The 17,737-nt window shown below is 41.2% G+C and overlaps 1 protein-coding gene and 1 pseudogene across 1 annotated transcript; one reads left to right on the plus strand and one right to left on the minus strand.

The window, feature by feature from the left end:
* The first annotated feature begins 1,543 nt into the window (after positions 1-1,543).
* Positions 1,544-9,685, plus strand: GGCT (gamma-glutamylcyclotransferase). Its single transcript, XM_072783605.1, has 4 exons — positions 1,544-1,813; positions 5,887-6,032; positions 7,084-7,219; positions 9,080-9,685. Exons 1-4 carry the CDS (start codon positions 1,673-1,675, stop codon positions 9,221-9,223), a joined length of 567 nt encoding a protein of 188 aa, XP_072639706.1. The 5' UTR covers positions 1,544-1,672; the 3' UTR covers positions 9,224-9,685.
* A 7,365-nt stretch (positions 9,686-17,050) lies between these two features.
* LOC140608743 (thymosin beta-10-like) lies at positions 17,051-17,183 on the minus strand (annotated as a pseudogene).
* Positions 17,184-17,737: the final 554 nt, after the last annotated feature.

A 17,737-nucleotide genomic window follows, 5' to 3' on the forward strand; every position in this document is an offset into this window, starting at 1 on the left:
CTAGGTGAATATTCTTTTCCCCATCACCCTGGCACCAAATGGTTTCATTGATGATCCTGGCGTGAATCAGTGATTTCATTAGGGGCTACAAATTGGTGATTTTTTCCAATTCTATCATTCATCTTACATTATTTAGCTGGCATACGTTTGTAAAGAGAACTGTTTCCTCATTAGCTGGGACTATTTGGTTACCCTGAAATACAGCTGCAAGTAGAAGGGCAAGATAAATGTTTATTTTCTTAGATTACCACTTTTCAGAGTAAAGAGTTTCTGTAATAGTCACCATGGCGAATGAGGCTTTAAAAAAATTTTTTTTTATATATTTGGTTTACTCTTCTGGTGGGGCTTTTATGTTTGACATTCTCAATCAATTACAGTCATTATTTTTGGTGCTCAAGTAGTTCTAATTTTGGCCAGTGGGCATTCCTTCAAGTTGGCTCCCATGTCATTTTGAAAGGACCTTATTTGCCTTGGATACTTCCAGACTTTACTGTCACAAGATGTCCCAGGCACTCCTATTCGTTCTCAGTTTTTGACCCCGCAGAAACCATTTCTCCAAAGAGCCCTGGGACCTTTTAGTGGACAGTGGTATTTAGAGGCTGCCTTTGGCTGGGGTCCTGATCCCGGAGTCCCGGGATCGAGTCCCGCATCAGGCCCCCTGCACGGAGCCTGCTTCTCCCTCTGCCTGTGTCTCTGCTTCTCTCTGTGTGTCTCTCATGAAAAAGTAAAATACCCCCCCCCCAAAAAAAAAATTGGGTGCAAAGGAAAACCATTGCCCTGAGTTCAAATTAATATTTTCATTTCAAAGTTAACAAATATAAGGTTTTACTTCTCGTTTTTACCCTTTTATATCTTATTTTACCCTGGAGTTTTTGCACCTAATAACATGAACAAAATCATTCTTTAAATACTTAAAGCAAGCCTGTGAGATAGGGGATCCCAAGCTGTATAGCATGCGATCGTGATTTACGTGCAAGTCGCTATTTTACAAGGAGGAAACAGACAAGAGGTGCCCAGGTTTACGCGGGGCAGTAAAGGGCAGCGTCGGGATTTGAACCCCGCCCGCTAGTTCCATCCAGGAAGGGAGTCCCGGACATTCCCAGGGGCTTCTCCAGGGAAGTGATCAGGGCCGGGGATGCAGGGACCAGCATGTGGGGGAACAGCCTGCCGTGGCCGAACAGGGAGCTCCCTAAAGAGCTCGAAAAGCCAGGGGGCCACACCTGCCCCACCTGAAGGGCAGAAACCCCGGTCCGCACCCGCGCGGCGCAACCCCCAAAACCGAACCCACCGGACCCGACCGGCCTCTCCGTAGCGCCCGCCCACCCGCCAATCACAGGGAGCCTCGGGTATCTGGGCGGGACCATAGAGGAGCACGTCCAATGAGGAATCGGCTCCCGGTCGCCTCAGGACTGAGCCTCTCAGAGTCCTAACGGGAGAGTGGATAGGAGGTGGCGGGCTTGGCCAATCATCGCGGGGGTAACTGTATAGCTGGGACCGGCAGCCAATCAGAAGAGCGGTCGCATCCGGCTCGCCCGGCCCACGCTTCCCGCCTTTCGGCTCCCTCCCGAGGCGCCGGCTGGTTGGCGGCGGGAGCGGCGGCGGGAGCGGCGGCGCTCGCAGGTGGTCTCCTCGCCGTGGTGCCGGCGCCCCGGGCCGCGGTGTGTGGCGCGCCATGGCGGACTCGGGCTGCGAGGCCCCGCAGGGCCAGGACCGGGAGAGTTTTCTGTACTTCGCCTACGGCAGCAACCTGCTGACCGAGCGGATCCACCTCCGAAACCCGTCGGCCGCGTTCTGCTGCGTGGCCCGCCTGCAGGTCAGTGCTGCCGCCGCCCCGCCGACGACCGGGCCGCGTTCGGAGGAGCCGCCTTCCGGGGCCGGGGCGCGGCTCCTGCTGCGCGGCTCCCGCTGCGCGGCCACGTCGGGGCGGCCCGCGGGGTCGGCCGGCTCTCCCCGGGAGGCTGGGCCTGCCGGCCGACGTGGGGCGCGCGCGCAGCCTCCCTGCCTCGGTTCCTCCACACGTCGGCGCCCCCGTCGGGGACCCCGCCTCCCCGCCGCCCCTTGCTGCGGGGCTGGTCGGCTGCTGCCGGGAGCTCGGCTGCGCGGGGGCCGGTCGGTAGGAGGGGCTGTGCCCGGCCACGTCGGGGGCTGCCGCACCGCAGCCCACCCGGGTGAAAGGCGCTGCTCTTCGCGGGAGCCTGGGACTCTCCGTCTCGGCGTCGGCGTTCCCGCCGCTGTTGGGCGTAGGCATCGCTGAAATGAATAAAACCTAAAAAAAAAAAAAAAAAAAAGTCGGCAAATTGAATTTAAACTTACCAGATGTAAAAAACAAAACAAAACAAAAAAGTTGGGCAGCCCCGGTGCCTCAGCAGTTAAGCACCACCTTCAGCCCAGGGCGTGATCCTGGGGCCCCGGGATCGAGTCCCAGGTCGGGCGCCCTGCGTGGAGCCTGCTTCTCCCTCTGCCTGTGTCTCTACCTCTCTCTCTCTCTCTCTCTCTCTCTCTCTCTCGAATAAATAAGTAACATTTTTTTTTTAAAGTCAAAAAAATTGCTCTGCGGTACAACCAGTTCATTTCTTCGGAGTTTCTTCCCTGCAGATAACAAAAGTTGATAAAGTTGGCTCCTTTGAGGACCTCCAGGTCTATGAGAGGGATACCCAAAAAAGATTATGTACGAAATCTTTTGACATTGTTGAATTAGACAAACACGGTCTCTGCTGTCGTTGTCCGGGTTTCTTAGTTGCAAGCAACAGAAAGCGGCTGATGGAAGCAGAAAAAAAGAGTCTGTTTGAAAGGCTGTTGGAGGACTCACAGAATGACCAGGAAGGCAGGACCACAGAGCTGACCAAACAGGCCAGGCAGGCAGAGGAGGGGTTCGTTGTTGAGTCAGTGGATGGAGCCTGGGACCCTTGATCTCAGGGTTGTGAGGTCAAGCCCCACTTTGGATATGGAGCCTACTTTAAAAACGAAAATGAAGAACAGGCAGGCATAAAGGGGAGCACAGCAACTGTAACAGCCAGTGTCACAGATAGAACTAGCCCAGGGGGCCGCTGGTGCACTGCTGCTGAACTTGATGAGTGTGGACACTGTGTTGTGCGTCACTGATCCTGCCTGCTCGGGACCTTACCTGCTACTGTCACAGCTCAGGGCAGTTCCTGAAAACTAGATGCGTCCTCCACCTCTAGGGGGTCATTTCCCCGGTTCTTGGGCGCGCTAGCTCTGGCTTCTAATTCAGAGTCCCAGGTGGGTGTCCTGATTGGCTAACTTGGCCATGTGCCCACGCCCTGACTGCAAGCAAACCTGGGAGAAGCAACTGCTGGCATTTGAAGCCTCAAAAATGGGAGTTGTGCTCTAGCACTTTCTACCCCCCAGACTCCTGAGGGCGGAGGTTGCCCAACTGTGGGAAAGAAGTTCAGATGCTTATAGTTGGGACAAGTGGAAGAGCTATCAAGCAAATGATTATTCGGTTACGGATATGGTGAGTTTAAAGAGGAGACATGTTGTACCTTCCTCTTAATTTTTCTGTGAACCTAAAACTGCTATAAAAAAGTGAAGTCTTTAAAAAAAAATGAGGGGGGTGCAGCCCCAGTGGCCCAGCGGTTTGGCGCCGCCTTCGGCCTGGGGTGTGATCCTGGAGTCCCATGTCGGGCTCCCTGCATGGAGCCTCTTCTCTCCTTCTCCCTCTGCCTGTGTCTCTGCCTCTCTCACTCTGTGTATGTCTCTCATTAATAAATAAATAAAATCTTTTTTTTTTTTTGTTTTAAAGGAAACCTGCAAGATACTGTGGGAATCTATGACTTGGGGTCCTGACCTAAGAGTTTAGTAAAGCTCTTCCTGAAATATGACTTTTACACAGAGACTTGAATGATTGGGCAGGGGGAGACCAAGAAAAGAGAAGGAACAGCATGTACGAATGACCTCAGGAAAGAAGAAGCTGGATCATCCAGCTGCTATGGCTGGAGTTTAATGTGTGAGGAGGATATAGCATGGCAACTAGAGAGGTAGGGAAGTACCACATGTTACAGGGCCATAGAGGCCAAAGAAGACTTTGGTCTTTATCTTGTGAGCAATGAAAAGATCCATTGCAGAATTTAAGCAAATGAAAGATGAAATTTACAACTTCAAAGCTCATTCTGGTTGCTATGGAAAATGGATTGGAAAGGGAGACAGCAGTGGTTGTAGGGAGCCCAGTTAGAAAGCTTTTGTAGCAATGCATGCTAAGGATAATGGTACCTTGAACTGATAGCAGCGGAGGGTAAATGGGCTAGAGAGAGATTTAGGAGATACCAATGTTAGGCCTTGGTGATTGATTATGAAGAGAGGAAGAGATAACAGAGGTGACTAAGGTTTTGGATGCAATAGGGTAGATGATGGTGTATTTGTAAAGAGAAGAGGAGAATTAGTTTTTGAACATACTGAGTTTGAGATGCTTGTCGTACATCCAAGTGAGGAGTGAAATATTAGTGAGCATTTATTAACTATTCACTGTGTGGTAGGCCCTGTTCTAAGCACTTCTGAAGTTTAGAAGAGAGATCTGGGTTGAATTAAAACATGATTGGAATATTGGATGGTATTTAAAGTCATTGGAGCGGATAGACTGTCTTGAACAAATTGCTGATGAACAGGGAAAAGGACCTAAACTGAGCCCTTAGCCACTCTATCATTTAAAGGCCAGGTATGGAGGAAGAATTAGCAAAAGGAATTAAGATCAGGGAACAGTCGGAAAGTCAGGAAGGAGACAGAACAAGACAGGGTGGTTAACTATGTTAGAAGCAGCCGAAATGTGGAGCAAGCAGAGGAATGAAAATTGTCTATTGGATTTAGCAGTGGACAGCCAGTACCTAATGTGGTTGTGACTTTTTATCCGCTCTCCTGATGTCCTGACGGGGCTACTTGGTCCAGTAAACCAATTGAAGAAGAGACTGGTCACTCATACCAACCTTTCTTCTGAAACGTCTGACATTTCTAAGAAAATAAAGGTGACAGGGATAAAATATAAACCTTAGATTCAGTATCTAGTCCAGCCTTTTATTATTAAGGAAACTAAGCGCTGGAGAGATGAAAAGAAATTTTCTATACCAAACAACCAAATAAGGGTTTTTAATCTTTCCCAGTACTCTCTGCTCTGATTTACCCATCTCTATAGGGAAGCGGCCCAACTGGAAACCTGGCTCCACTACCTATTAGTTGTGAGACCTTGGGCAAGTTGCTTAATCTTTAGAAGCCACAGTTTTTCTTACTGATAAATGGGTATAATAAGGTTGTTGGCAGGATAAAAAGGAGAGTCCATATAAAGCTCATAGTGTAGTTATAGCACTAGTAATGTACTAGTGTTAGCTGCTCTTAAGTTTATTATAGATATAATAGTATAATTCATGAATGTTAAATTACTGTTAGTAAGTATACAAATCACCCTCAAATGCCAGCTCCTTGAGGGCAAACATGGTGATAGATGCTAGTAGGATACTCTCTACATACATAAAAGTAGGTTATAAGCCCTATGTAGCTACCGAGACTCAACAATTATGTATACTACGGTTGCCTCTAAGTTAAAATCTATGTGTATGTAGGTAGACTGGTCATGAAAATAGTTATGTTAAGGCATTGGAATTACAAGGGTTTTTTAAACCTTTAAACTGTTTATGGTAAGATGTATACATATTATATATGTAGTGTACATTTCACTTTTAAAGAAGAATATGAAAAAATACAGTCCTTGAGATCTGGGTCCTTGTTTTATCTTTGTATTTTTTATGGTTCCTTATGCAGAGAAGGAACTCAAAGTTTATGTTTTAATTGCATGGAGTTCAGGGTAATTTTTTTTTATTTTAAGGAAGGAAATTTGGGTTTAAGTGGATATTGATTATATCATTTTGGTTTCCTTTGTAGGATTTTAAGCTTGACTTTGGCAATTCCCAAGGCAAAACAAGTGAAACTTGGCATGGAGGTATAGCCACCATTTTTCAAAGTCCTGGAGATGAAGTATGGGGAGTAGTATGGAAAATGAACAAAAGCAATTTAAGTTCTCTGGATAAGTAGGTGGCTTCTAATTATAAGTTAAATAATAACTAATTCAGAAAGTGGATCATATGCAAAGATGTGTATATATGTGTTGGTTTTTCAAAACCATATACTATGTTCTTTACACTTTAGAGTTAACATAAAAGGTATAATGTGCACATCCTAAAAAGAAAAGCCTAGTGGCCTCTGACTGGCTCAGTCCATAGAGCATGCAACTCTTGATCTCAGGGTTGTCAGTTCAAGCCCTATGTTGGGTGTAGAGCCTACATTAAAAAAGAAAAAGAAAATGCCTAGAAGGCTCACATATTTTGATTGAGATTTGAGGGGACGTTTATAATCTCTAATGCAAAAAATGGAAGTCCTTATTTTTGTTCTATTTATCTTTTATAAAAGATCTTTGTAGTTTCATATTGTGAAAATGCCTGAAGATATTTGTAATTGTTGCATCTTTTTATTGGTTTCAAAAGCAGTTCAATTTTTATTAGAGTCACTTTTTAAAAAAGTAATTCTTTAAGGCTGCAGTTGAGTCAGCAAAAAAGGAATAACTTGTGAAAACTTTGACAACATACTAGAAATGTTTTTGATACTTTTTACAACTAGAACTCTGAAGAGTTGTGTGACAGAACATGTATACAAAGAAAGTTGGCAGAAAGGAGTAGGACTTTAGAAGAACACATTATCTGATATGCTTGATACCTTAATGTCACTGGTGAATGAGAATGAGCCCTTCCTTCTACTTTTCTTTGGATGAATATTGTTGTCGGAACAGTCATTTTTTATAGCCTAGAGGGCAATGTTGAAGGGTATAAAGATTGAAATAACTATATTCAAGCATGTGCTTAGATAGGATAAATATAGAGGTCTGTTAGAAGTATACCAAGTAATACTAAGAGGCTTTCCAATTGAAATACTAAGTTTACTTTTGTTGTAGTAGTATTTATAATATGTTCTGCATATCCCAAAATACGTAGGGAGCAAGTACCTCCATATATAGGTAAATTTTTAATCCAGTAAACTAACTTGGTTAAGTCAAATATGGTTAAAATTTGGCTGTTCTGGTTTCAGGCAAGAAGGGGTTAAAAGCGGAACATATGTTCCAATAGAAGTTGATGTTTATACTCAAGAAGGAAAAGAAATAACCTGTCGAAGTTATCAGATGAAAAATTATGAGAGTGCTCCCCCATCTCCCCAGTATAAAAAGGTAAACTACTTGCAAAGACTTTTGGTGATTCCTTTTTATTTTCCAATGAGATAAACTAAAAAAGATCTTGTTTTAAAAAGACTTTGTATGCATTAAATTCTACCTGAATACTTCATTCTTTTTTTGCCTGTCCTACCCCTGTGGACACTTCATTTTAATCAAAATGTTTTTAATGCAAAGGTGATAGTTATTTACCTAACTTGCAAATTGAAAAATGTTCAGATTTATTTGTAATGAAAGAACCATGTTCCTAAACCACATTTATTTTTAAAAACTTTGGAAATATATAAAGCCATAATTCCAGGTGTGTGTTTTCTTTCTTCAAGTAGAAAATAACATATATGCGTGTATTTTTAGTGGATTTATTCTGTACATAGGCATTTTTTTTCCTCCACTAAAGAATATTTCATAATAGTAAGATTCATTTTTATGGAGAAAAAATATATTTCCTATTGCTGAAATGTTTTCCATCCTAAAATGGAGGGAAAAAAGTCATCTTGTCTTTCAGAACCAGAGAAATCACTCCCACAAGCATAGGAGAAGAATGTGGGATAGAAACCCCAACATCCCTTTTTAGAAACCTAAACTTAGGTACTTGTGGAAGGCCTAATCAGGACATAGCACCTGGAGTGGATGACCAGTTCCTGGGCTAATCTGGAATTTTCTAGTATGGAGCCTAGAAGAATTAAACTGCTATGAATCTGAGAAGTACCCACTAAGCATAGTTGTCATTTATTACCTCAGTTCTAATTCAGAGGCAGAGTAGACTCAGATTAAACTAAAACTGCTCCCTGAAAACTTTAATTTTTTTTTAAAGAATGGTGTTTTTTCTTAATAGATCATGCGAATTCTATACAAAAAGTTTTTGTCATAAAATAAAAATGTTTTAAAGTAGAATGAGTAGAATAAAAAACAAAAGGAATAACATGTTAGCAAGAATGTGGAGAAAAAGAAACCCTGATGTGCTGCTTGTGGGAATGCAAACGGGTACAGCCACTGTGGAAAACAGTATAGGGGTTCCTCAAAAAATTAAAAATAGCATTATCATTTGATCCAGTAATTCTGATACTGGGTATTTACCCAAAGAAAATGAAAACATTAATTTGAAAAGATATATGCACCCCTGTGTTTACCGCAGCATTATTTACAATAACCAAGATATGGAAGCAACCCAAGTGTCCATCCATAGTTTGGATAAATAAGACATGGTGTGTGTGAGTATACACACACACACACACACACACACATACATACAATGGAATATCACTCAGCCATAAAAAAAAGAATGAGATCTTGCTATTTACAGCAACACAGCTGGACCTAGAAGGTATTATGGTAAATGAAATAAGTCAGACAGAAAGACAAATACTATATGATTTCATTCATACTTGGAATTTATGAGCAAACAAATGAACAGACAAAAAAATAGACTCTTAAATACAGAGAACAAACTGGTGGTTACCTTAGGGGAGGTGGGTAGGGGAATGAAATAGGCGAAAGAGGTTAAGAGCATACTTACTATGATGAACACTGAGTAATGTAAAGAATTCTTGAGTCCTTATATTGTATACCTGAAACTAATATAACACTATATGTTATACTTCAGTTTTTAAAAATATCTGAATATGTTATTGAGTAGAATTGATACTCCATAAGGATGTATCTTGTGGCTTTGAAAACTCCCTGCACATTCATGCTCATTGTGAGAGGAATGACTGTCTTTATTTTGTTCTATAATTGTTTATTCTAGAGTTATCTGAAAGCTAATATTTTGTACTTTGATACTGCACATGAAGCTGTGGTCTATTTAATTATGTTCCCAACTAAAAGATATTTCTCATTTATTTTAACCATTTCTAGGTCATTTGCCTAGGTGCAAAAGAAAACGGTTTGCCACTGGAGTATCAAAAGAAGTTAAATGCAATAGAACCAAATGACTACAAAGGAGAAGTCTCAGAAGAAATTGAAGACATTATCAAAAAGGGAGAAATAAAAACTCGTTAGGACCTAATAGAATATATCTACAGATATTTTCTGTATGTGCTAATATATTTTTAACATTTAGAACAGAGATTTGAGATATCTCTATGTTTAATACATTTTCAGCAGTGCTCTGAAGGGGTGTCTTACTTAGGTGATTCTTTGTTTTCAGATTATAAAAAGAAACTAGGTTAGAAATTAGATAATTGAAAAGGTTGCCATGAGGCACTGGAATGCATGACAAGTGGATATGGGTACTCCATCTGTGAATACTTAGAAGTTATTTTCTGCAGTTGAACGTGTTCTTGCTTTGTGACAAAGGAGAGATTTGCAACTTAACGATTGTGCGGGTGAATTGCTCTGCTCTTGGATTTTTAAAATCAGTTTAATAAGAGCAAGGAAACTGCAGAGACAGTTGATAATTTTTTTTAATTTAAAAATGGTATACTGTTCTTAGAGAAATAAATGTATTTGTGGTTTAACCTATATTCCTTACTAAAGTACTATATTTAACTTTGTTAGAGACTCCTATCATCACACATACTGGGTATGGTGTCGGCTGTACAGATTATGAGGGATTATGAGGAGAAAAACATTTTATGGAAGCTCCAGTTTGACTCTTGGCTTCTTGAATTTACTGAACAAATGAAGAAAGAAGAGTCATGAATAAAACAGCACTGATTATCAAAAACTCAGGTCTCTGGAGTTAGACTTTTGAAATAGGTTATTGGAATGAAGTGAGCTAGCTGCAGAAACATAAAGATTTGGTATATTCTCTTGGGAAAAATAACCAAAGAATTTTTCAGCTACAGCCTTTATAGTGGGACTGAACCATAGACTTCAGGTTAGATCATGTTTTATAGCTGGTATACCTCACTGTTTTCGAGTATACTCTCTAATATTCTAGTTTTCATCAGTTCCTAACTCCTCCCAAGAAGACTGTTTGTCAGTACCCAGAACTCAGTTACAGTAATATAGTGAACAAGGCTTAGTTTTGGTGTAAAAACAATATTCTCATAATCTATCTCATCCACCTAAAATGACAACTTTCATTAAGGAATTTAAAACACTAACAATAAAGACTTCATGTCTGGCCTTTGAACGTAAATCTGGTAATTAGGAGTATATTGTTTTTCCAGTTTTCAAGGTAGTACTACCAAATGTCCTATGCAGGGGTTTGCATTTCCTCCAGTGATTTTGGCCCTCTAACCACAATACCACCAGCTCCTGCATAAAACTCTAACAAACAGTTTTTGAAAAGCATTTCTGGGCTTGCAGAAAAATGAGGAATACCTTCAAGTTGTACCAATCCTTTTCTCACAAAAAGAAGATAAATATTTTCTAGCACTGGTAAAGAAGTGAAGCTAACATCTTTGGGTACAAATGCCAATAATAGCCCTGGAATTTGACTACTAACCCTTGAGCAATCCTGCTGCAGGACAGGAAAACAACCTGAGAATTCTATATGAAACTAGGACCCTTGGGATCCCTGGGTGGCGCAGCGGTTTAGCGCCTGCCTTTGGCCCGGGGCACAATCCTGGAGACCCGGGATTGAATCCCACGTCGGGCTCCCGGTGCATGGAGCCTGCTTCTCCCTCTGCCTGTGTCTCTGCCTCTCTCTCTCTCTCTCTCTCTGTGACTATCATAAATTAAAAAAAAAAAAAAGAAAGAAACTAGGACCCTTGAAGAGAATTAAAATGATCTCTAGTAAGCCTCGTGGCTTCCAGCAGAGGTATATGCAAATCCTCTCTGGAGAAAGCAATTTTAATTTAGGTCCTCAGAATGTCCACCTGAAAATTTAAAAGATAATAATAAGGGATCCCTGGGTGGCGCAGCGGTTTGGCGCCTGCCTTTGGCCCAGGGCGCGATCCTGGAGACCCGGGATCGAGTCCCACGTCGGGCTCCCAGTGCATTGAGCCTGCTTCTCCCTCTGCCTGTGTCTCAGCCTCTCTCCTCTCTCTGTGTGACTATCATAAATAAATAAAAATTTAAAAAAAAAAGATAATAATAAGGAAAATGATGTATCATAAGTGAGAACAGAAAAAATATCTAGATCCCCAGGGTTTTGAGATACTGAAATGATCAAAAACAGTATGAAATAATTATATCTGGAGACTGACTTCTGGAAAGATAGATATAATCTTCCTTATTCCTTCTGTTAAGTACAACTAAAACATTATATATAAAACAAGATTCCGAAAGGAGGAGAGAAAGCAGGCTAGTCAGGGACCTCAGGACCAAGACACAAGATGGTACTGAATTCCCTGAGTTTTCTATTGCCTCATACAGCTCAAATGTGTAGCTGAAGAAGTCAGCAATCTAAAGTACCTATGAGCACAGACAAGCAAAATAAGGAAAACCTACTCTAGTCAAAGGACTAGGAAATGTATTATCTAATCAGACAAAACTTTCAGAAAATAAATGTTCTCCAGCCAATTACCACAAGGAAAAATTATGGACCCCACTCCTACCTCTAACCCATTCCAAGAAAGATCAAGAGGGGAGCCTAGACTTCCACCCTCACCAGGCACTCTAACACTGTCCCCTATCACAACTACCAGGGTAGTGTCAGAAAAAGCTGAGAAGGGACCCCCCCGCCCCCAGCAATAACAGACCCTGTCTCTGCCTACCCCCCATCATGTTAGTGGATACCATGCAGGGAGCCTGGACTTAGACTGCCCATCGGGCATTAACAAGTGCCTCCCTCTCTGCTGGGGTGGTGTCAGAGGCCAAGTGGTAGTTGAGGACTTTCATCACCACCCAATGACAAAAAAGCCATCCTTTCCTATTACATCACTGAATGCCATTTAGGGGGGCAGTGATCAGGCATTCCTACTCCTAGGAGCTGGGGAAGTACCAGTGGAGGCTTATTGGGAGGTTGGAACTCCCACCTCCACTCAACAGTAACACTGTTAACACTCCCTTGAGTGACAACAGTAGCTGAGTGGTAACCTGAACTTCTACCTCCATTTAGCAATATCAAGACAATGACCCTTGCTGCCTTCTGCTGGAGTGGTTTCAGGTTAAGCTAGCTAAAGTAGATTTCAATAAGATCCAGAGGCTAATAATTTCCAGAATGTCCAGGTTTTAATTGAAAATCACTAATTCCAAGAGCCAGGAAGATCTCAAACTAAATGAGAAAAGATCATAAGTAGATGCCAAAACAGGTTATCTTAGAGGAAAAAAGCAGTGAATTGGAAGAAAGAACAAAAGAAATTGTTCTATCTAGCACAGAAAAAACAGACTGGAAAAAAAATTAACAGCCTCAAGGACCTATGGGACTATAATAGAAGATCTAACATTTGTGTCATGGGAGTCTCAGAAAGAAAGAAAAAAAAAAAAGAGGGGGAAAAAAGAGGGCAGATTGAAAAAATACCCAAAGAAGTAATGGTTTAGGGCAGCCCAAGTGGCTCAGCGGTTCAGTGCTGCCTTCGGACCAGGGCATGATCCTGGAGACCCGGGATCGAGTCCCACGTCAGGCTCCCTGCATGGAGCCTGCTTCTCCCTCTGCCTGTGTCTCTGCCTCTCTCTCTCTCATGAATAAATAAATAAAATCTTAAATAAAAAAAAAAAGTATAGTTTAAATGTCCTAAATATGTTAAAAGACATAAGCCTATAGATTCAAGAAATTGAATGAAGCCATGACAGTTTCATGTTGTTTAACCCAAACATCTAACTCCCAGGTTTGTGGGTGGAATTAACAATAGTGTATATAAAATGCCTAGCACAGTACGTTGATATACAGCTGTTGCCTAGTAAGTAGTAGTTAACATTAGAGGGAGGAGGACGTGAGTGAACCCCAAACAAACAGAAATCTGCACCAGACACTTTATAATCACACTTGTAAGAACCAATGACAAGGGACGCCTGGGTGGCTCAGCAGTTGAGTATCTGCCTTTGGCTCAGGGCATGATCCTGGGTCTGGGGATCAAGTCCCCACATCAGGTTCCCTGCAGGGAGCCTGCTTCTCCCTCTGCCTGTATCTCTGCCTCTCTGCGTGTCTATCATGAATAAATTAGTAAAATCGTTAAAAAAAAAAAAAAAAAAAACTAATGACAAAAGTTCTTGGGAGCAGCAAATGACAGATGACACCTCACCTGCAGGAGAAACAATTCAAATGACACCAGATTTCTCATCAGAAATCATGAAAACCCAAAGGAAGTAGCATATTTTTCTAGTGCTGAAGAAAACTGTCAAATCAGAATCCATTTAAAATAGCCTATGAGAATAAAGGGGAAAATCAAGACATTCTTAGATAAAGGAGGACTAGAAAAATTTGTTGTTAGCAGACCTACCCTAAAAGAATGGCTGAAGAAAGTTTTCTAGACAGGAAGGAAGAAATCAAAAGAAGTAGGACATCAGGAAGGAAAAAAGTAAACTGGTAGGCAAAAATATGGGTAAATACGACATGTTCCTCCTCTTGAATTTCTGAAATAATGATTGAAGCAAAAATTATGACATTGTGGTTCTAAATATATGTAGAAGTAGCATTTAAAATAATTATAAAAGGAGGAGGGGATCCCTGGGTGGCTCAGTGGTTTGGCGCCTGCCTTTGGCTCAGGCCGTGATCCTGGAGACCGGAGATCGAGTCCTACATCAGGCCTCCAGCATGGAGCCTGCTTCTCCCTCTGCTTGTGTCTCTGCCTCTCTCTCTCTCTCTCTCTCTCTCTCTGTCTTTCACGAATAAATAAATAAAATCTTTTAAAAAAATTATAAAAGGAGGAAAGTAAAGGGACATTAGGTTTCTACATTTGAACTGGTAAAATGATGACACTAGTAGACTGAAAAATTGTGTATATATAGTAATAGCTAGAGAAACAGCTAAAAAAGGTATAAAAACAGATACCCTTGGGATCCCTGGGTGGCTCAGCGGTTTGGTGCCTGCCTTTGGCCCAGGGCGCGATCCTGGAGTCCCGGGATCGAGTCCCATGTCAGGCTCCTGGCATGGAACCTGCTTCTCCCTCTGCCTGTATGTCTGCCTCTCTCTCTATGTCTATCGTGAATAAATAAATAAAATCTTAAAAAAAAAACAAAAAAACCAGACACCGTAAACATTATAGAGGGGCACCTGGGTAGCTCAGTTTGTTAAGCATCCAACTCTTGATTTCAGCTCAGGTCATGATCTTAGGGTAGTGAGATTAAGCCCCACACAGGGCTCTTTACTGGGGGCATGGAACCTGCTTAAGAATCTTTTCCAGGGCACCTAGGTGCCTCAGCTCAGGTGGTTAAGCATCTGCCTTTGGCTTAGGTCATGATCCTGGTGTCCTCGGATCAAGCCCCAGATAGGGCTCCCTGCTCAGCGGGGAGTCTGCTTCTCCCTCTCCCTCTGCCCCTCCCCTCTGCTCCTGCACATTCTCTCTCTCTAATAAATAAATAAATATTTTTAAAAATTCTCAGAAATATAAAGAGCATCTATAAAATACCTACAGCTAACATTATACTTAATAGTAAAAGACTGAATGCTTTTCCCCTAAAACCAGGAATAAGGCGAGGATACCTGCTCTTACCACTGTTATTCAACATGGTGCTAGAAGTTCGAGCCAGTGCAATAAGGAAAAAAAAAAAAAAGAGAGAGAGAGAAAGAAAAGAAAGAAAGAAAGTCTTACAAATTGGAAAGGAACAAATGAAACAGTCCCTATTTACAGGTGATATGATTGTCCATGCAGAAAATTCCTAGGAATCTACAAAAAAAAGTATTGCCTAGAACCAATAAGTGAATCCAGCAAAGTCTCAGAATACAAGATAAAAGTACAAACATCAATTGTATTTCTATAAACTGAGATACATGGACAGTGAAATTAAAAATGTAATAACCATTTGCAATTGCTTTTTGTAAAACTATAATATTTTTTATTAAGATAAAATCCATACAACAAAATTAACTATTTTAAAGTGAAAATTTTAATGGCGCTTAATACATTCACAATATTGTTCAACTACTACCTTTATCTACTCCCAAAATGTTTTCATCACCCTAAACGGGAGCCACATATCCATTAAGCAGTTATTCTCCATTCCTCTCACCACCCCCCATTCCTTGGAAACCACCAATCTGCATTCTGCCTCTGGATTTACCTATTCTGGATATTTCGAATAAAAGAAATGTGACCTTTTGTGTCTGGCTTCTTTCACTTAGCATGTCTTTGAGGTTAACCAACATTTAACATGTATCAGTATCTCATTCTTTTTTCTGGCTGCATAATACTCTATTATATGTGTAGACTACAATTTGTTCATCCATTATTGGACATTTGGAATGTTTTCATCTTTTGACTATTGTAAGTAGTGCTATTGTGAACACATGAACACATACATTTGAGTATCTTCTTTTTTATTTAAATATAATTAACATAGTATGTTAGTTTCAGATGTACAAAAGGATGATTCAACAATTTTATACATTTCTCAGTGCTCATCAAGAAAAGTGTGCTTTTGGGCAGCCCAGGTGGCTTAGCGAGCGGTTTAGTGCCGCCTTCAGCCCAGAGTGTGATCCTGGAGACCCGGGATCGAGTCCCACGTCGGGCTCCCTGAATGAAGTCTGCTTCTCCCTCTGCCTCTGGCTCTCTCTCTCTGTCTCTCATGAATAAATAAATAAAATCTTAAAGAAAGTAAAGTGTGCTTTTAATTCCCTTTATCTATTTCAGCATTCCCCCACCACCGAAAAGCAAAGGGTTTGGGGTTGTTTCTTCTCCTCTTTGTTCATTTGTTTCATTTCTTAAATTTCACATATGAGTGAAACCATTTGGAATTTGTCTTTCTGTCTGATTTATTTCACTTAGCATTATAACCTCTAAGTCTACCCATGTTGCAAATGGCAAGATTTCATTCTTTTTATGACTAATATTTTATTGTATTATTTATATATATTCTTTATCCATTTATCTATGGATATCTGGGGGCAGCCCCGGTGGCGCAGCGGTTTAGCACCGCCTGCAGCCCAGGGCGTGATCCTGGAGACCCTGGGTCGAGTCCCACGTCAGGCTCTCTGCATGGAGCCTGCTTGTCCCTCTGCCTGTGTCTCTGCCTCTCTCTCTCTCTCTCTCTCTCTGTATCTCTATGAATAAATAAATAAAATCTTAAAAAAAATATCTATGGATATCTATGTATCTATCTATCATCTATCTATCTATCTATCTATCTATCTATCTATCTATCTATCTATCTATCCAACTCTTGCTGTTTCCATATCTTGGCTATTGTAAGCAATGCTGAAATAAACATAGGGGTGCATATATCTTTTTGAATTAGTTTTTTGTTTCCTTTGAGTAAATACCCAGTGAAATTAGTGGATCATATGGCAATCCTATGTTTAATTTTTTGAGGAACCCCTATATTGTTTTCTACAGTGGCTGCACCAATTTACATCCCACCAACAGTGTAACAAGGATTCTTTTTCCACATCCTCACCAACACTTTTTCTTTCTTTCTTCCTTTCTTTCTTTCTTTCTTTCTTTCTTTCTTTCTTTCTTTCTTTCTTTCTTTCTTTCTTTCTTTCTTTTTTCTTTCTTTCTTTCTTTCTTTCTTTCTTTCTTTCTTTCTTTCTTTCTTTCTTTCTCTCTCTCTCTCTCTCTCTCTCTTTCTTTCTTTCTTTCTTTCTTTCTTTTTTTGCCACAAGGTGTGTTTTATTTTTCATTAATCATACAAAAAACTTGCTAAAATATCCCAGGCAAACCAGAGAATTTGGCAGTCTGATTGTGGGATCCCCTCAGAGACCCACAAGTCAGTGGTGTAGGCACAGGGTGCCCGGGGTCCACAGTGCAGCTTGTCACTCATGTCCATCTTGCAGGTGGCTCTTCTTCCTCACATCTTGACTGGGATGTCTTAGAGATGATGGGGGAATCCTCTAGGTTCTTAGGAAATTTCACTCCTCTTCTGCTCAATGGTCTCTGGTTGGCTGAGTGTTCTTCTCTGCATCTCTGTCTTCTTCACCTTGGCCTTATGGAAGCTGGCAATTTCCCCCATCCATGTCTGGTTTGTCTGTCATTTTTGTAAAGTGATCCTTGGAGTTCTGCTCTGAGCCCAGTGCCTGGTGCTCCCACTTGTGTTGCTGCAGCAAGAGATCTTATTATTTCTTTTTGATTCTAGCCATTCTGACATTGTTAAAGTGATATCTCATTGTGGTTTTCATTTACATTTCCCTAATGATTAGTGATGTCGAGCATCTTTTGATGTGTCTCTTGGCCATCCGTCTTCTTTGGAAAAATGTCCCTTCCTATTTTTTAACCAGATTATTTATTTCTTTGGCATTGAGTTTTATCAGTTCTTTATGTTTTGAAAAGTAACCCCATGATGGATATATCGTTTGTAAATATCTTCTCCCATTCAGTAGGTTGCCCTTTCGTTTTGATGATGGCTTTCTTCACTGTGCAGAAACTTTTTATTTTGATGTAGTCCCAATAGTTTATGTTTGCTTTTATTTCCCTTGTCTTAGGAGACATATCTTAAAAAATGTTATGGCTGTTGTCAGAGGGATTACTGACCTGTAGTGCTCTCTTCTGGAATTTTTATGGTATCACTTCTCACATTTAGGTTTTTAAT

The sequence above is a fragment of the Canis lupus genome, chromosome 18 (genome assembly GCF_048164855.1).
Source record: "Canis lupus baileyi chromosome 18, mCanLup2.hap1, whole genome shotgun sequence".
Lineage (NCBI taxonomy): Eukaryota > Metazoa > Chordata > Mammalia > Carnivora > Canidae > Canis > Canis lupus.